A 20,738-nucleotide genomic window follows, 5' to 3' on the forward strand; every position below is an offset into this window, starting at 1 on the left:
CCTAAATTAATATCTGTGATATCAAACATGTTCAATTTTTCGGATTATAAACATGGAATCTGTTACTTTGTTTATAAACAATTTCGGTGCGTGTACACGCACGTACATGTACAAATAAGTATTGTAACTAATGTAACAAATAAGTAATGAATTAATATATATGTATGTATACATTTAGCATGCATGCAATATAAAATTGTATATGTGTATACACAAATTAAATACATGGAATGCATACTGCAACTACAACTTAATATTTAAAAAAAAAATATAAAAGATTTATAATACTATTTAAAAAATTAAATAAATTTAGTGATCCGTTTACACGATGTTTAAATACTTATATCATAACTTTGTATTGTGTGACTTTTTATTAATTTCTTTTCAAAACGAGTAAGGACGTGTCTTCACAGTATAAACGTTAATTCATTAACTTAAACATTTTATATTATATATTACGTTATTACTATGATAATATAACTGTATGCACTGCGTATTATTTACCCTTCTAATTAACAGGTAAGGCATTATTGTTTGTCAAAGATTCAATTTGAAGCCAATAAAAGATTTGAAAATACAAGACGTCAAATCGCATGTATAATATATTTTTTAATTTTAACATTTATGTAAATTGTGTCCATTTAGAATCATATATGACAGCTGATAGATTGTATAGGATTCCAAGGGACCATCTATCATTCGGAGATTTAATCGCGTTTTTCTTTTTGATTCGAATCAAGTCAATAGAATGGAATTTCAGACTATCTTTATACAATCTTCTCGTATATTTATAAAACGCAATTAGTTATCGACCTGATTTTATATCTGGCACGATGGTTTGCTATATAGGGTGTCCAATAATTTTCCGTACAAACAAGTTCCGTATCTTTTATAGCTGGAAATGAAACTACAGCGCGTCACATAACAAAAAGTAAAAGAAGTATAATACTGTATTAAAAATGTATTGTTATAACAAATACAGGGTGTGGCCGGACGGGTGGTACAACCGAGCAGGGGGTGATACTCAGTGATACTATAATACATGTAAAAATGAGTCGAAAAAAGGAATAACATTTTTTCGTTTGACGCTTCGTTTTCGAGAGAAACGAGTTTGAAAATGCAGCGAATACACGGTGTATTGCATGGGAATCGTCTGACGCGTCTGACCATGATCAACCAATACTACTTTAAATTCGAGCGGAACTTAAGCGGAACTTTAAACTCGATTTTCTCGAAAACGAAGCGTCAAACGAAAAAATGTTATTCCTTTTTTTCGACTTATTTTACATGTAGTATTACCCTCTGCTGGGTTGTACCACCCGTCCGGCCACACCCTGTATATCAAACACGAACTAAATGAATAAATTCACTATAGATTATTAGATTTTATTTGATTTTGATGAATCTTCATGTTACAATTTTTCGAATTAATTAATACAAGCTGTGTACTAAACCGTATAATCATTGTATTACAGAATCCGTTTTGTAATTGCAGTTAATCATTCAACAGACGATGAGTTAGGGGTAAAACGTGTGTTACTACTGTACCGTTAATGTCAATCGACATTTAGTGTTACCTTTAACTATGGAACACGCCACTAAAATTGATATGGAAGTTTATGGAACACTTATTTTGGCCATCAAATAAAAATGAAACAATTTCTTAGGGCACTTTTTATTTGAGGTTGTATCTATAATTTAACTCACGCGACTTCTTGAACTAACTTGTTGACTAATTTGAGCACATTTGTTGAGCAAATTGTCAGATGGAAACATGATTATTTGAAGAAGAAAACATTATGGTAAGCAATACATTTTCTCAGTCACATTTTTCAAGATTTCAGGTCCTCGATGTTTTTTTTAAATGGGGATGTATACTTTTATTATTTTGGATATTTGACTACCGTTTTTTTTTTTAATAGTCAAAATAACCCAGTTCGAAACGAACTATAATATCACGATCTTCAAGTGATCTTGAGTACAAAAACAAATGGACATAAATATATAATTAAATAATTAGTATGGCAGAAAAATCGTTGAAGATGATTTATTTCAGGAGCTGCTCAAAGTGACGTCTGTTAAACTTGATATTATACCGTTACTTGATTATAACAAATCATTGTCCATTTCGATTTTCTTCATTAAAAATTTGTTTAATGGACACAGGGAATGACTATCACTAGACTGCGGATTTTTATGCAGATTATAAATTTTTAATATTTTCTTTTTTAATATATTAACTAAAAAATAATACAATACCAGTTTTTTACGTTTTAATGTTTTTACTGTTTTAAATTATATCTACTCATTTTCGACATAAACGCAAAATCTTTCAAATCAGATCTTAAAAGAAAAACGATTGTTTTCCTTTGACATTTCGCTCGATTATCAATAACAAGCGAGATATTTACGGCTGTCAAGTTAGGTGAGACATAAGGCCCTAGGTATAAGGCCCTACATTCTGTCAGTTGGATATATGTTCCTCATTTATTATACATAGAATATGTGCATGCTATAGAAAGTGCAGGCACTTTCTGTACCGCCTTCCGGAGAACGAAATACCGGATCCAAGAGTCAGTTTTTGATCTAATTCGACAATTAATTAATCTGGCAAGCTTCTTGCAGATTGGAAACACTTAGGATTAATTCTATACCTTTCAAAAAGGTTAATAAATAGAATAAAATAACATTACGAGGTTGATTCGATAAATTTTCTGACATTCGGTTCTTTTCTTCATTAGTATTTCCGGTTGATAAATGATAAGAAATTGAGACCAAAGAGAGAGAGAGAGAGAGAGAGAGAGGCAAGATATGTTCAGGAACCTCTGAAGAGAGGGTGATCGATTTTCGGGAAACGATAACACTGTCCATTTAATGCAATGTCCTTGGTTGCACAGACGTTGGAGTTGCACTTGAGCATCTGAGGCGAGGACATCTTCCCTACTTGCCTTCCTCGAGGAAGAACGATGATTCTCGGGACGGGGATCGATACGAAGGGTCGGTCCTGCCATAAACAGATGACAGAGGGTGAGTATTTGAACTGATAAGTAGATTGCGGGCCTACATTCTACATGCATATTTTTAAAAATATGATAGTCAATATGTGTTCATCCTCCGACGGCGGAGTCTGGTTCTATGTTGACCCAAAGTATCAAAATCGTCATTCAATTACTCAGCTTTTGACCGATCAATTAAATGACCAGCTACTGCATTAGGAATAACAGCAAAATTTTAAAAAATTGATAAATACAGCTGTGAATGATCCTAAACATCATCAATTCTACATGGTGTCTGGTAAATGGTAAACTATTACTAAATGGTAAACTGTAATGGTAAACAATTACAGTTTCATTTAACTGTTGTTTCATTTGTTTACCTATAGTGAAAAATCCACAGCATACTGTTGCTCAGGATCAGTCGACCCTTTTTATTATCCGGCCGTTGGTTTCGTGTGCGGCTGAAGATTGTGCGGGTCCTGCGATCGATTAAAGATTACAATAATGTATATGAATATTACAAGGTATTGTCGAGGATTTCTTACCTATCAGACTCAGCAATACAGGCAGAAGTATCAGACCGTGTGCAGCGCCGAACAGTACAATACCCAAATACATCCGGAAATAAAATACTTGGAAGATCTGAGTTTTCGCGAATGCTAGGACAATGATTCCTATGATCTTGGTCAAAGTAATGCCGGAGAAAACCTGTGGACGCAATGGTAGAGAATCTTCGCTTACTCACAAGAAACTCACAAGAACATGTATCTTTATTCATATTATACACAAGATGTATATAAAGAAATAATGAAATCCGAGCAAGTGTACTTACAGAACTTCCCATTTCGTTAAGTGTCTCCGTAGCTCGGTCTAGGCTCGTAGTTCCTTTGGAATGCAAATAGGAATGAATAATGTGACTGCAGAACTCGACGGAAATGCCGACAGCCTATGAAAAGAAATTCACGCTGATTACTCGAAATTTCGTGAACAGGATCAGTGAAAATATAAAGCGAAAATGTTCATTATCCGTCGGATAAAGTCTCGAGTTGATCACCGAATTTTCACGTACCATTACTAAATTGACGAGAGACACTGCGTTCAATTCAATCTGCCACCAGTACATGAGACCACCTATGTTTACGATGATCATCATCACCGTCAGCACCACCATCAACGCCGAAAACAGCGAAAATCCTGTCAAAATTATAGTGACTAAAAATATAACGAAAAGCGACAAACCCAAGGATGATACAGCTTCTATCCAGATTGTCAGATACTGCTCGTAATAGACGTAGAACACACTGAAAATAAAGAATAGCTTCGAATAGACATTATATACTAATTGCAAGCTACAACTTCGAAAATAATAACACATATTAATGTATATACAGTGAATTCAAAAAGTATTTGAACACTAATTTCGTTGAAAAAAGATAATATAAATCGACTAGAAAAAATCGTAGATGAAGTTCTAAGCATTCGTTGCAAAGGGGAAGCTTCGATCTTTAAATGTACAGTCGTTTCAGTCACAAGAAAAATTTCTCAATATTTTGACAGACGTTCGAATTCGTAAAATTTTTGACCGAACAAGCGTGTTCAGTTTCCCAATCGCTGTATCATGCGAAAATATCTCAGATAAAAATGAACGACGAAGTGCAATAGTAGAAACTTCAAGCTTGAAAATGAATCCAGGTATTGTGTCGTACTATGTTTTTTAACAAAATTATCACAGTTTACATCTTGACAATTTCTCGAGAATCGGAAGTTTACACCGCATGTTCCGGATCCTATTTTTAACAAGTGACGAAGACACGATAGGAGAATAACAAGTACCGTGTGTCCGTAAATAATTGAAATGCGTGGAACACACCTGTATGGGAATACAGTTATCTCCTCGTTTCCACAGTTTTGCTTATTAATCGTCTTCGTAATCTGATTAGCTATCAATCTGGCAGATTTCAAGGCTTCGTACCAATCCGAAGACTTCTTTAACGGAGTATGATAACCCATGAGGTAAGTATCGCCGACATCTATCGATCCTTGCTTGTCATAGTAATAATCCATTGCCTGAAAGATTACAATTCGAACGTGTAATTCGCTCATTGCAATTCCTATTGTGTACTGATCGTCCATTAGGAGATGGCAGCGAGAAAATGGCAGGGACCACGTGAATCCCTACTCTGCGCTCCACCTCTTCGTATTAGCGTGACTGGAACAAAGTGATGCGGTGACGCTGAGCTTCTGTGTCGACCGTTTTCGTCAGAACATAAACGTATGAGTGGGGTCCGCAGCAGGGTTACCATATTGTAGTCTCGCCAGGTCCCTTACCCTTCTGCCTCTCGCCCAGGTGCGCAGCGAAGCCCGCCTTTGCTTCCCCCACTCTTCCCACTAACGGTACACGTATGACGTACGGTACGCGTCAGCGTTAGTGGGAAGAGTGGGGGAAGCAAAAGCGGGCTTCGCAGCACAGCTGGGCGAGGGGCGGAAGGTTAAGGGGCCTGGCGAGACTCGCATATGGCAACCCTGGTCCGCAGCCTGGCGTCAAGAGTTGGGTAGAAATCATTGCCATCTTCTGATGAACGATCAGTACTTGCGTGTGGAGAAGATATGAAAATATGAGAAAAGATAATCTTACATCTAGATACGCGGGCCTGCCAGACTTTATGCACATGGGATCAGGTATGTCTTGCAGGAAGTAGGATACATATTTCCGAAAGCTGCTTGCGTCAGGTCGAGAATCAATTGTCTCGATGGGACATTCTAAGCACAACTCGGCGTCTAAAAGAAATTTGATAAATATATATCCTTGATATTGCGTTTACATAGAAACAGAAGATAAGATATGTAGTTAAAAGAAGCAAAAAAATTTCATTTTGCTCCTGTCACTTGCAATCAATGCAAACATTTTTTATTTTGCATAAAGATTCGTGATCTAATACTTACACATTTAAAATTCGTTAGTACTTTATCGTATGTTCCATACCACGCGTTTTTCCGCGTTATTACAAAGATAACGGCCAAATTATTTCGCTTTGAGTTTCACAATTTCTCTAATCTATTTTATCGTAGTGTTTGCTGTTTTAAAGCTTATTGCTTAGTTTTTTTGGCTTCGAATAAGTTTTTCCACGCTTGATAAGCGATAGGATCAATTAGAGAAATTATTCGTAAGACATTAAGCGAAAGGATTCGGTTATTATTTTTATACCCACAAAATATTTACATTTGAGTGACAAGTACGTTGAAACAGAGATCGGGAGATTTACCTTTGTTGTGTGGGCAGAAAGACTGATTACTCATGAAGTACTTGCAACAGCCTGGACTGATAGACCAATCGATGTAATCGTCTATCCAAGATGAAGCAGCTCTTAGTAAATATGATCTGTAATGGATCGAGACAATAAGCAATTTTTTTTATACCGGAGCGTGTTATAGATACAGGGTTTCTCAAAATGACCTGACATTTTAAATTGTTCCGCCATTTTTTTGTGGCGAACATAAAGTACTAATGTTTGACAATTGGCATCAGGAAGTATCGAGGTTTAGTCATGGAGAATTACACGATCGAGCAACGCATAGAAATTGTGAAAATTCACTACAAATAATGGTGAAAATTTTGCAGAGACGAGAGAAGGTGGAAGGACTTTCGTCAACACTCGCACTCACTGCGGCTATGTTTTCATTCGACCGACCGGTGCAAGGACGGCCACTGCTTTTCGTGGCCAGAATTGAACTACTATCCTCAAATTTTGTGATTAAATGCACCACAGTGTTGCGAGACGGTGCGTTATGACGACCAAAAGACGCGCGGACTTTTCGAACCGTCTCTGAAAAATTTTCACCATTTTTGTAGTGAATTTTCGCAATTCCTATGCGTTGCTCGATCGTGTAATTCTCAATGACTAAACCTCGATACTTCCTGATGCCAATTGTCAAAGATTGGTACTCTATGTTCGCCACAAGAAAACGGCACGCAATTTAAAATGTCAGGTCACTTTGAGACACTCTGTATAACAAAGAAGATACGTACTCCGCGGGTCGTTTCGCTGCCGAATATATCTGCGTGTACATCGAATCGTCATTGCATCCTTGGCCTCCGCAAATCATGTTTTGAACGCTTCTGTTACTATAATTGAGCCCAGGAGTGATCACAAAGTAAACGGGTGGGCCCATCGACAAGAGATCCCCCATATACTGAAAGCATTAATTATGTATTATCATCGTTATCGCTAGACTGCGGATCTTTATGCAAGGAACAGAAGTCAAATAAAAATTGGTCACTCCCATGAAATATGCTGTAGTCCGTGTGAAGTTGCGGGGGAGATTTAAGTCCTTAAGTGAGGCTAAAATGGCCAAAAATTGCAAACTTCGAAGACCTATAATTGCTGAACAAATTTCAAACCGGCAGAATGATGACTTAAACCCTCCTAATTTCACGTGGACTACAGGATCTTTCGTTTAGAACAATATCGACGATGGTGACGTCAAAAAGTGATCGATCTGGCATGTAATGACCTAAATGTGTTCATCTAATCATTTTAAGAAGTTGAAAATAATATAGAACAACGCCAATGTGAACAATGCAATAGGTGTACAAATTATTTCGTGGCCTTCACAATAAACCATTTGTAACTTCTCGTTTTTTTTAAATTCAATTTAATACTGCATTTATCAGTTGCTTCTAATGTGATGTTAATGTATAGAAAATGATGGGGATCGTGTTTTTTGATTGTCTGTAAACGAACAGCAAAATGAAGACAAACACACGAACTAATTTGTGCATCTAATTGAAACAATGGGGGATACGTTACTTCGAAATACTTCAAAACGTAAGAGTCCATTGGCATCGAAAGCTTCTGCTCCAAACCGATGCCAATCCTTGGCAATACCACGGCATGCGTTACCAACATGACGAAGAATAGAATCAACACGATTATCCTGACCGGCATCTTCAGAAGGAAGGGCGTGTAAAACCGTTTGAATATCGTTTGGACGATACCGAAGTTCTCGGCAACTTTAAGGTCCTCGTCATCTTTTACTTTGATGCAACAAAGCACGTCCAAGTGGTTGCTCTGAAATAGCAAACATTGTTGTTAGGTAATCGTACGATTCTCGTTACGAGTATATACCTTACACAGTGGTTCGGGTTTGTAAAAACGCAAATTACACTAATCAGAGTAGATTCTGGCACAGGGTGTATAGAAATTAACAACAATTTTTTCATTGCATCGTATTCTGTTCATCACAAAAGAGGATAAAAAGTGCAACAGGAACCATCGGTCAAAACTGAATTGTTCTCTTTAAAAAATGATGGCAAAGTGTTCCCATTATCATTATCAAATTGATTTTATTTATCAGTTAGTCAGATGGAGTTTATGTGTATAGCGTGCTATCGATGAGGCCGTTGGAAATTATTTTTCTGCGCGTGAAATACATATATCGAAAATGTAATATAAATAAAATCAGTTTGATAATGAAAACACTTTATCATTATTTCTTAAGAGACCGATTGTGGTTTAAACCTGTTCTGGTATGCCTATGTTAGCACTGACGTACTTATTATAACTGATTCATTCGAATTACTAATGATCCCGATGTTAATGCGATCTTTATAAATAAACAATGGTTGAGAAAAGAACTGTGCGAATTTAACTAGCGTTTTTACTGTTTCGAACCACAGTAGATTAGCGGTAAAATGTAGTGCCTGTAATCTTTGAGTGTCCAACGATAAAAGGCTGATGAATGCCGTCGTTTGTAATAGGAAATTGATGAAAATGGACAGCGAAGCATAAAGGGCGAAAGTGTTCACTGCTGGCATGGAAGACAATGTTCCTGGAAAAAAGTGTATTAATTATTAATACGGTACCTACCGAAGCTCAGAGGAGCCAATAGCCGTAGACACGTTGACTGATACAATTCTTCGTATATCTTTGAAAATTAATTTCTTTTCATAATATATTATTCAGAAGATTTCAAGAGGTGGCTTTAACTGTGCAGTTTTGATTACAATGACATTAATTTTACAGGTCAGCAGTCAACGTATCAACTTGAATGATATGTACTCTGTAATAATAATACAAACCGATCAAAAAGCAAAGACACTCGGACATGCTGGTGAGCAACATCGATGGACCCACCTCGGCCAAAATGTTTCCAATGTGCTCGGGTATTGTTCTATCGACGGGTTTCGGGGTTCTTTCGAGTGTTTGAACCAAGATAAAAATATTGTCCACCCCTACGGCTAACACCAAGAACGGAATCACCTGTGTATGAAGAACAATTCATTGCTGGCACACTGTTTCATTTGTTAGCTTCACGAGGAATATGTATAAAGGGCGAGGCACTTATGACGTCCACCGAAAACATCTCCGTTGTTTTTGGTACATAATACGAAAAAATTTTCAGGAAAAAAATGTTTGGTTCAGTAGGGCAACTATTGTGACGGAGAAGTTTCTTTTTCTCTACCTCTATCTCTATCTCGTATTTTCTCTTGGCTTTGTATTTACCTCTATCGTGAGCAGCGTCGTGGGTACGCCAATGTAACCGAACAGACCGAGCGAACAAGCCACGGACGCCATTACTATCACGATGCCACCGATACTCAGCATTATTTTACTAGTCAGCTGAAATCGCAAGAACAAAATAAAGAAGAATAAAATAAAGCATTGGGTAAAAATGCAATTTAGGGGAACCACCTAATAAGTATAATATGCTATTATAATTCTATATACTACATTAATCAAGAAGTTCGTAGCAGCAGATAGGTTTGCAGAGCAAGAAAAAGACTTGCGAATGCATATAATATATCTTACCAAATACAAAAAACGCGTGAATTTATTACACAATCCAATGTATTATAAAATGAATAGCATCTATATTATTATTAACAGTCCAATCATACGTGAAGCACAAAAGGGTCTATCTAATCAGGGTCTAATAAGTTACATTTGCCCTAGTATCCTACGTCCTTGATGACACATGTTAAAGTCGTAGAAATTCCAGGTGGGTCCCCTAAGCAGTATTGTTTATATAAATGAAAAGTAGCGTACGAGACATCTTTTGATGGAACACTGTATTTTACCCAGAGCTATAGCTACGTAAATGAACATTAGTATGTAGCTGAAGACCACTGTCAACGCTTCCGCCCGCGACGATCGTTCCAATTCATCTTGAATCGATCTTTCCGTTGTGTACGCGACGTCCATGAAGTCCGGTCGTTCCTTAGCATCCCATTCTTTCATGAAGTCGATAAACCTGAATCGTTAAATCTTCTGTCGTACTTGTTTAAAATACCGGGATGTGAATCCAAGAATGTGAATCTAAATGAAAAAATGAGCCGAAAAGAACGAATAATGTTTTTTCACGTTTAAGGCTTCTATTTATTATTTATTAATTATTAAGTGTTCAAATTAATTCGTGGCTCTGGTAAATAATTAATCAATTGTAACTCTATTTTGATTTCGACTCATTTAAATATTGTATTGATTATTTGTAAGATGGAGTAAATGCATAAACTTTATAAATATTCCAAGATAAATAAATGTTCATAAATATGCAATAAATTTCGAAAGAAGAGGCTGCGAATTAATTTGTACATCTAATAGATGAGTATTAGCTGCGACGTCTGACCATCACCGAACATTTCTACTTATTGTAAGCAGTGCGTGAAATCAGCGAACCTACAATCTCTTTTTCCTCGAGAAAGGAGCCTTAATGGAAGAAATATTATTCTTTCTTTTCGACATATTTTTTCATGTAAATTCACCTCCTTGCTGCGTGTACTACCAGATCGGTGGCACCCTGTATGCACAATACCATATTTACTGTGAAACGAATTAATAATCGGACGCTCTAAAGAAGGCGATAACTTTTTTAGTATTGTACTATACGATTTGAACTTTTTTGGGAAGCTAGAGCAATCAGTTTACTACAGGATGTGAAAAGAAATTTTTTCAAAAATTGCAATTGATCGGAATAAAAATTGCATGTTACAACTTTTTTTATGTGGGCCTATATTGAAAATTTAAAAATTACGTTTTGTAGATCGGTCTACGTTGCAATGAGCCATAAACGTTTAAAGATGGTAACAATTGCGTATTTTCACGATTTTCGGCTTCTAACTGCAATAAATCTAAGGATTCTTAGATCTTCCATTGTGTATAGTTTTTTCCCGCATCAACCGATTTCGATGAAACTTTCACAGTGCATATAATTGACACAGATCTACAAAACGTACCTTTTATATTTTCAATATAGGCCCACATAAAAAAGTTGTAAAATTCAACTTTTAGTATTTTTTCTACAATTCCAATCAATTTTTGAAAAAATTTCTATTCACATCCTGTAGCAAACTAATTGCTCTAGCTTTCCAAAAAAAGTTCAAATCGTACAGTACAATATTAAAAAAGTTATCGTCTTTTCTAGAGCGTCCGAATATTAATTCGTTTCACTTAAATAATTCCTTCAATAAACACATCCACATCAATCCACCTTCACAATCCAGATTACATTGCGTTACCTTTGTTCCCATTTCTCTGCGGTGGCGAGTACAGATTTGTTCAACGAGTTCGACACCATGATCGATATAACCAGCCCCGTTGCCTTCATATAGTCTTTCGCGTCGTAGATAAAGTCATTCTCGCGAAGGAATCCTCCGTAAGCTAAGGCTGGAAAAACTGGTCCTCCCCACGGTGCAACGCACGACATATCCAACGCGTTTCTTCGAAAACAAAAAGGAGCAGTCTGATTTAAAACTTGGTTGTTACTACCTTTTAAATATTTCACTCTTTGCTGATTTTTACTATCTCCTTCTATCAGTATTTTATCAAGATTATAAGCGCCAACTTAAATATCAGCGCGAGTGTATACAACGTTTATTTTCCTCTAAGATATCTTTACATTTTTATTTTGCACAAAGATACGCTGTCCAGTAATAAGACACCGGCTACTTACTGCGCACACGCGAACAAATGATTGAAATAACTGTCTTCTTCGAGAACCTCATGATTGTTTTGGAAGTATCCCCAAACGCTCTGTACGGTACAGTGATCCACAGTGGTGGGTCCGGTGAAGTCATTTTGAATTGGAGCGTAACAAATGCGTTCCAATCCTTCTCCTTCCTCTTGTCCAAGCTACAAGTAAACTCAGTTTTCTGAATCTGCACGAGAGAAAAGCTTGCGAAAACTTACCTGAAGAACTTTACTTTGGAGCTTGAAAACCTCGAGTAAAAATGTCTTATTAAAGACAGGGCCGAATTCTAGAGGACCAGTTGTGAGGTTGTGCAACACCTAAGTTAAAACAGATTATCAGGATCAAGTGCGCGAACATTAAGGGGCTAGACTCGTTTCTCTATTTTCTAATTTTGCAAAAAAATTTTGGATTACAAGGGTGCGGGGTTCGCGTTCTCATTTCTCTCAAAAGTCTGTCCTCAAAAGTCGCGACGCGGCCTAGATTGATCTTTTATCTAGCGCTTTTGACTACTGAAAAACCCCTTCTTTGCATTATTAAGAAATGAGAAGGCGCATCCCGCATCCCGCAATCCTAGAAACGAGTCTACCTCCTTAAACGACTATGCAATCTTGAAAGCCGAAACGATACTCAGAGTGCCCCAGTATCGATGGCACAATTGTGTAGGCGGTGATTCTACATGAGAAAATAAATCGAAGATACGGAATAAATTTTTTTCATTCGAGCCTTTGTTTTCGAGAAAATCGACTTCAAAAATCCGTCAAATTCGCGTGCCTAACATTCGTGAGAAGTAGAATCGGTACGTCATGGACAGACCCGTCAGACGATCCCTATTCAGTAACGCGGGTGTTCGACGAATTTTATTTTATACTAGCTATCGCCCGCGGTTTCGCTCGCACAGAAAACCGTTTAATGCCCTCGAAAATTGATATTGTTTCTCCATAAAACCTTTTAACTCCCCATTCACCCCTACAGAGTTTTAATTTTATGTCATGTCGTCATCTTAGATTTCAAAACCCCTTTTCACCCCCTTAGGGGATCAATTTTGTAAAATGCCGAAATAGGTGTTTGATTAATTATATCAAAGAGCATCAAGACCAAGTTTCAAGCAAATCCGACCACAAATAAAATATTCCTCATACAAACGTTGCAACCCCTTTTCACCCCCTTGCGGGTTGAATTTCGAAATATCCTTTCTTATCCCTTGTATAGATCATAAGGGAAACCTCTGTGCAAAATTTCAGCTTTCTAGGTCCAAGGGTTTAGCCTTGGCAATGATCATTGAGTGAGTGAGTCAGGACTGTCTTTTTATATATGTATAGAGATATATGTATATGTAGATTTTTGGCTTATTTTCTCATGTATAATATTATAGAATCAAGCCCTCCACGGTTCTACTATCAATACTGGTAGCACATTCTGCTGAATGAATGTATTTACCTTGTCGATTCCGACAGACTTGATATAAATTTGCTCTGTTCTGTAGAAGGGTTGAAAATGAGTGTCAAAGTAGTCTTTCTCGAGTCTCGCCCTGCTGGTGGGTGCAGCCCAAATTTCGATAGGGTCGCTGACCACGATCAGTTGTGTGATTCCATAGCTTAGGCCGAGTATTACGTACGAAGAAAGGAAAAGCGTCATCGCCGGATGTGTTGCAAATACTGTAGTATGATTAGAAAATATTAGACAATTTCTAAAGCACTGTTTTATTTTAAAAGTTATTTAAAAGAGATAACTATTATAGGTTTGAGATTTTTTTTACTACAGGCCTGGGCAACTTGTGGCTCACGAGCCGCAGATGACTCCTCTCCTTACTCCTGGGTCCTCCCCACCAAGCTCCAGTGTAGGAGGAGGTTGGGGAGATTAAGATCAGATATATATGGGCAATATGAAATAGTTGACAGTGGGGGAACCGGTACACTGGTAGTGGGGGTCGTGAAGCGACGGCGGGGAAGTTGCCCGGGCCTGTTTTACTACTAGAAAAAGTGTACCTTTGCCGCAAACGCGGAAGACACTCCGGAACAGCTCCTCAATGTTTTTGCAACGCACCTTCGACGGGGGACCTGCGTTTATCAACAGAGATTATTGATTAATAAATTCACAAGTTGAAAGAGTTTTCGATTTATAGATAAAAAATCGATTGCAGCCGCAATATAAAAATGTTTATAGTTTCTAGAATGTCTCTAGCAAGTGGCTTATATTAATTATCAGTGTTAACGGAGAATTAATTTTTGTACAAGAAGCATAGAATAGAAGCGACTGATCTCATTGTATTGCTATTTATCAGTGGCGCGTTACTCTATGGGCAACTTGGGCAAATGCCCGGGGCCCCAAAGCAAAAGAGGGTCCCGAACACAAACCGAGATCCAAGATCCAAATTCTACGTTTTTCCCCGGGTGCCCCGAAATTCTTCTTTGCCCGAGGTCCCAACTAGTTATAACGCGCCACTGCTATTTATATTTTATTTTAATATATTTTTGAAATGCACGGGTTTGTGAGAAGAGTTTGGAAAAATGGGGTTCGGTTGAAACTTAATGTTCCTGTACAAACAGGAGTTAGGTACCTGAACGTCTACATAGTCTTCTGTAAAGTCCGTAAGAGGCCACAGCAGCCAAAACATAAAGAACGCAGAAAATTCCTGCTATCACTGCGTAACCTTCAACTTCAAAAATGAGAAAATCATCCTTCTCAAGGTGTACTGCGTAATCACAACCGGATGGACAATCGGTACAGCTACATGCCGATGAACCCTATTGAGAACCATACGAAATCTTAAAATATCTTACCGTTCGCTATCAAGGTCTTTGGACTCATTATTTTATGTTCTATAAGAATATTGGAGAAAAGAATATAATCCTTAAGTAACCCCGAGAGACACTCTATGCGTTCCTCGGCAATTTACTATAATATGAACTGTATTTTCTCGGACTTACATTGGTTCTGTCACTGCATGGTGTCACTGGCTCATTCCAGAACGTGTTATTAGGAATGAAATGCAGCCGGAAAGATATGAAATTATTTGCGTCTGGATCACCTTGGTACTCGTACCACCTGCATCAACAATATCGTGTGTGAATCTCAATATCTCTCTTCTTGCTAATAAAAAATATCGACGACATTGATATCACTGAGAGAGAAATGATCTTGGGCAAAAATAGCCTTACCGCTATATCAAAATATCGATGACCTTGAAATCTCTGAAAAAATGACCTTGGAGGAAAAGTCCTAGTGTTACATTTACCGTTTGAAATAGTACAACTTTGTCCCGAGAACTTTTTTACGAAATCATCTCATTTTTTTCCGAGATATCAAGGTGACCGTGAGTTTTCTTCAGAAAAGAAATCAATGAACCTTTTTTCTATAAATTTAATATTTTTTCTAGCGACCTTTAATATGACGATCTTGACTTGAGCTAGAGAAGATCTCCGTAAAATCTCAAGATCAAGGTAAAACCTTGATATCTTGGAAAAAATGGGATATAAAATAATTTAATCAAATTGTGCTCATTCGATGCGTTCCTTAAACTTGCTGCATAATTCATTAATTAGGAGTTGTTTTGATCCAACCAATAGATACCGTGTCATATTAGGTATAATAGTGACAACCATAAATATTCGGACAGAATAAAAAGATTTTCTTAATACCATTCACAGTTCTGTCAGTTTCGAACTTACTTTTTAGCCGTGCATCCGTTAGCGCCGTTAGCTCCGCATGCCAATTCCATAGCTAAACTTCCACTGGCTGGGTGAACGATATGTTTACAAGAATCGTAAGTGCCGTTCATATACTCTTCTGCGACATATGCCTAAGACAGAGAACGCTCAAAATATACAGGCAGGCCTAGAATTTAGTGCCTCCGATTTTCGAGGCACTTTCGATAGGCTGAGAATGGTCTCAATGATCTACAAATTGCGTAATTAGAAATTTGAAAAGAGTTTCATTTCAATGGAAAGTCAAGGGTCACCTTGACTGGCTTGTATCCTCGCAGTCGCGCGAGGTAAAGCACGCAAGGGTATTGCAATAAAAAGATTTAATATTAGAGCATAAATTAGTAAATTTATTATAAAATTTAAAATTGAGAGGAAATTTTAAATTAGAATATAAATTAGTAAATTTATTATAAAATTTAAGAGAAAGGTTTAATATAGGGTTATAAATGATTGGATTAGTAAATTTATTATGATATAAAATTTGAAATTGAGGGGAAATTTTAAATTATAATATAACTTACTAAATTTATTATGAAATTTAAGAGAAAGATTTAATATTAGAGTATAAATTAGTAAATTTATTATAGAATTTAAAGGGAGGATTTAAAATAAAAATATGAATTAGTAAATTTATTATAGAATTTAAAAGAAAAGTTTAATATTGTATAAATTAGTAAATTTATTATGAAATTTAAGAGAAAGATTTAATATTAGAGTATAAATTAGTAAATTTATTATAGAATTTAAGGGGCACGCAGGGGTAATATGAAACAGTTGATAGTGGGGAGACCAGTACACTGGTAGGGAGAGTCGTGAAGCGAGAGCGGGGAAGCTGACCTACTCTATGCTATCACCTCGAGTTGAACTTGAACTAAGATATTGGTTTTAAATAGCGACCCCTCTTGCGTAACAAAACTGCAGAATTTCTGTAATTTCTCCAAAGAAATTTGAGTCTTTAAGCCTAAGTATAAACTAAGTCTAAGTATAAACGTGAACGTACCTCAATCTCTGACACATAAGTACCGACAGTATTAGTAGTAGTTTCAAGCACTCGTAAAAATCGACTTTGTTCAGGACTGCAAGCCAGATCACATAATAACTTGAATGTGTTTTTTGTGCACGTCGGACACCTGCCGAATATACCTTCGGCCATCTTCAGTTGTGCAACCAGCGTCTTCATATTGGCAGTGTTGCAACATAATTCCGGCGTGTCTGACAGAATGACATATAAAGCGAAGTCAATACTTGTCAAACTTTACTTTGTTAAACTTTATTTTTTTATTGCACGTCTGAAGTCAGGCCTGTCGAACTTAGAGTCGCCAGACGAGGGGAAGGAGCACGAATTAAGGGGTAAGAGTTACCCTCTCTCTGCTGGGACCGGACACATGCAAGGCGAAACGCGTCATGTGACCGGGCGGATGCGTGGGGAACAGTGTCGTAGAAGAGGAAGGTAGAGTGGGGACAAAAGTCTTAATTTTAATCGCTAACCACGATTGGCCCGTTCTCCCACTTCTTCATTCCGCTAAGGAAGGGGGTGACGTTCCTCCACTATTTGACACGGTCAACGCTCGTACTGCCGGAAGTGCATCGCATAGCTTAGGACAGTGGTTGGCAAACTCATTAGTCAAACATCCAAATATCAGCAGTACAACGATTTAGATTTCTCCTGATAGCCAAATTACTTTACAAGAACCGTTTTTAGAAGTCGGTTAAAACTAAGTACGCTGAATAAAACTAGAATTTAATTTGGATTTAGATATAACTATTTAATATTTTATTTGACTATATTTGAATTTAGATATAACACACTGACTGATTGTAGATTGTATTCAAATACTATATTCAATTAAAATAAAATACATTAATTTTAAACGCGTAATTCGTGGAAGATTTAAGTAGTGGGGGAACGGGCTGGTTGATGATGGAGACCGTGTGGCTCGCGACAAACTAAACGCTGGATGGGCCTGTCTGAAGTAATAGGAATGAAATGGACGGCTATTATGACTTAAAGTATTTCTTTTAGAAAGGTAAGAATATTTTTGTGAAGATAAACATACCGGTGTTTGTAAAGTACTGTGGACACCTTTGCCGAAACTGTTTCACAGTTTCTTTGGTTTCTTCGGTTTCTTCGACCTTTATAGGAGGACCATTGTATGCGCATGTTAGTGAGTTACCGACTTCAGATTCAGAACAATCTCCATACCACACGCAATGTGGTTGCTCATCGCACTGTGTCAGTGTTAACACGCAACACAATAGCAACACTATGTTCAATGTTGATCGAATGCACTTCGCCATGTTGCGAATGCTTCTTCTATTTTTTCTTGCTTTTTGGATAAGTCTCTCGCTGAGTTTCAAATGCTGCACACTGATTTTGACCTTATCGGATTCAAATCAAAATTGTCAATAGGGATTTTATTCAATTATGATAAAAATTAATAGATCAAATGCAAACAGTAGGAGCATTTAAAGAATTCAAAGATAGAACAAATAAAATATTGAAAACTGACGACATTTCGGAAATCAAAGATCAATTTCTCACTTTTCAAGCTTTCATTAATTTACAGAACAGGAGCAAAAGTTGTTTTACAGAATGGATCTTGGAATATAAAATGGATTTTATTTGGCTTGAAACTATTAAGACATCGGCTTCTCCAAACTACTGGACCAGAACAACCCCTTAGCAGAGCCTCAGAGGGTAATCAAATTATGATGAAAACTACTAATTTGAAGTTTGGTAACAAATGGAATTAATATTGAACTTATAATCAATAGCATGTGACGATGATTTTATATTATTTGCGAGTGAAACAACTGTTGCAATAAAGAGGCCGCTCCACTTTCAAGTAAACCAATAAAAGACAATTGAAAATAAAGTACTGTTTCAAACGTGCTATTAAGTTACAGTCGATTAATACCCCTGTTGATCAATTTTTACATTTTATATGAAATTTACACCTGTTTTACTCCTTCAGTTAGTGCAATTCACATATTGGAGTTGCTTGGAGCTACTTTGGTATGAAAGTAAAGTGATAATAATCAATCATTACAAAAATTTAAAAGAGAGTATACTTTATTTTAATTATTACCATAGTTATAAAGATACATTTCTGAATATTGAAGTTATTTAATTTATTTGAAAGGGATATATCATTTAATACATTATATTAAATTAGGGGATAAGTTCTTATATATTAGTTGAAATATAAGAGGGACACATTATATGTTCTGTATCAATGAAAATTATGCTAGGCGACTACCTAGAAATTAATTATCTTTCTTTTTTCTAATACTTCCACTGTCTCAAATTGCACTTATTTATTTTTGTCATAAATGTATAAAATTCGCTGTCTAAATATAATAGTTTTTGTGTAATTTTTACCATCACCATAATGGGTAATGTATTCAGAAATATACCATAATATTTCATACTATTGTAATTAGACATCTTTATGCAAAATAAAAATTGTCTCCCTAAATTGCAACAATCTGGAGTGAAATAGAAATTTATTTTCTTTCTTAATGTGTTTATCAGGTTGAAAACAATATTAAATGCTTATAATATTTCTACTATCTCAAATTGCACCTATTCATTTTGTCATAAATGCATAAAATTCGCTCCAATTATAATAGAGCCTTTGTGTAATTTTTATCATCACCATAATGAGTAATGTATTCAGAAATATACCATAATATTTCATACTATTGTAATTAGACATCCTTATGCAAAATAAAAATTGTCTTCCTAAATTGCAATAGATAATAGATATAATAAATACATATTTCACTTACCTTCTCTTTTGCGTTTGCCGCATTCACGCTCTTGGAGGTGTAACCATCGGCGAGTTACACGAACTTGAGAGTTTCCTCTTCGATTTCACGAAACGACTCTGAGAACACTTGCATCGATTTGCGTTTCCGCTTGTTCAGTGTTTTGCGGTTGCACTATTCAGTTACCTCGGGACTACTGGAGGGATACGCCGGTCTCTGACTTCGAATGAAGTTTATCGTTCCGACATCTTATCTTTTAGAGTTGAACTCCGCGCTCAACAAGGAGCGAAAGCAATTACACATCACCTACGAACGATCACAGACGCATCTCGGGAAACTTGTACAGAGTCATGGTATAATACAACGATCGGGAATCTTTTCGATCGCTGTTGGATTAGCGACATCGTGCACACCTGCGATTTATCAGCATCACTGGGTGAAGGAAGAGATTAAACGCATGGAATTAGACCGGTCGCTGGTATTGTCCGACCTAATCGAAAACGTTTATCTGACTCGCGATGGAAACAATTTTGGCCGGTGATAACGGAGGAGATAATCCTATTATAGACGAGGCGAGTCATCAGGACACGTGCATTCGACGACGCTTCTAATCGTTCGAACAGCTCACGTTGGAAAGGTATACACGAAAGACAAAACCAAATATTTGGTGTATGCAAGAGTTCCCGGGTTTTCCAATTGTTCATTGCCCTGGCAGCATTTATGGTTGGCCAACGGTGGCTAACGGGTGAGAGTTGGTTGGGATATGGTTGGTGGTTTTGTCTACAAATCCCCAATATAGAGTCTACGACGAAAAAAATAAACAAGAAAACTTTTTAAAAACCACGCCTATATTAAAATACACTAAAAAGGAGAAAATAATCTTTTTAGACATCAGTGACTATAAATAAAAGCGTGCAGCGCTAAACTATATTGACGTAATCTTCGTGGGAGCTCCACGCTTTTATTTACAGTCACTAATGTCTAAAAAGATTATTTTCTCCTTTTTAGTGTATTTCACACGTTGCGTGTGACACTGTGACATAATTATAAGCACAATATTAATTCCTTTTATTACCACACTTCGACTCAGTAGTTATAATTCGATGAGTCTCTGTATTCGGTGGACAACAGCGTGCCTGATGGGAAGGTAATAAATAGACTGCGGATCTTTATGCAAAATAAAAAATGTTTGCATTGTTTGCAAGACACAGGAGCCAAATAGAAATTTCTTTCTTCTTTTAATTGTCTTATTCAGCTGACATTAATACACTGATGTCCTTAAATCTTCTTAATTCGTCCA

At 36.7% G+C, this 20,738-nt stretch overlaps 1 protein-coding gene and 1 long non-coding RNA gene across 2 annotated transcripts; one reads left to right on the forward strand and one right to left on the reverse strand.

Moving 5' to 3' along the window:
• Nucleotides 1-34: 34 nt before the first annotated feature.
• On the reverse strand, nt 35-20,663 carry LOC143209436 (NPC intracellular cholesterol transporter 1 homolog 1b). The gene is made up of 24 exons (XM_076425055.1): nt 17,725-20,663; nt 16,668-16,879; nt 15,632-15,762; nt 14,891-15,008; nt 14,521-14,707; nt 13,949-14,020; nt 13,401-13,618; nt 12,182-12,280; nt 11,946-12,124; nt 11,512-11,712; nt 10,043-10,247; nt 9,500-9,616; nt 9,076-9,256; nt 8,698-8,825; nt 7,805-8,065; nt 7,024-7,187; nt 6,260-6,375; nt 5,632-5,774; nt 4,867-5,063; nt 4,066-4,297; nt 3,829-3,942; nt 3,542-3,704; nt 3,377-3,475; nt 35-3,004 (listed from the first exon to the last, which is right to left on the reverse strand). The coding sequence occupies exons 1-23, from the start codon at nt 17,963-17,965 to the stop codon at nt 3,414-3,416; spliced, it is 3,741 nt and encodes a 1,246-aa protein (XP_076281170.1). The 5' UTR covers nt 17,966-20,663; the 3' UTR covers nt 35-3,004; nt 3,377-3,413.
• Nucleotides 3,737-18,947, forward strand: LOC143209464 (uncharacterized). Its single transcript, XR_013009088.1, has 3 exons — nt 3,737-5,009; nt 5,638-8,090; nt 8,755-18,947. It is a non-coding gene; the product is annotated as an uncharacterized LOC143209464 (long non-coding RNA).
• Nucleotides 20,664-20,738: the final 75 nt, after the last annotated feature.

This window comes from Lasioglossum baleicum, chromosome 6, assembly GCF_051020765.1.
Source record: "Lasioglossum baleicum chromosome 6, iyLasBale1, whole genome shotgun sequence".
NCBI classification, from domain to species: domain Eukaryota; kingdom Metazoa; phylum Arthropoda; class Insecta; order Hymenoptera; family Halictidae; genus Lasioglossum; species Lasioglossum baleicum.

Excerpts from the sequence above, each read along its gene's own strand:
- LOC143209436 (XM_076425055.1), bottom strand. The coding sequence starts at position 17,965 with ATGGCGAAGTGCATTCGATCAACATTGAACATAGTGTTGCTATTGTGT. Across the intron at positions 3,943-4,065 it reads CTCTCGTCAATTTAGTAATG|GCTGTCGGCATTTCCGTCGA; the intron begins GTACGTGAAAAT and ends TTCTTTTCATAG. Across the intron at positions 3,476-3,541 it reads TGTATTGCTGAGTCTGATAG|GACCCGCACAATCTTCAGCC; the intron begins GTAAGAAATCCT and ends AATCGATCGCAG.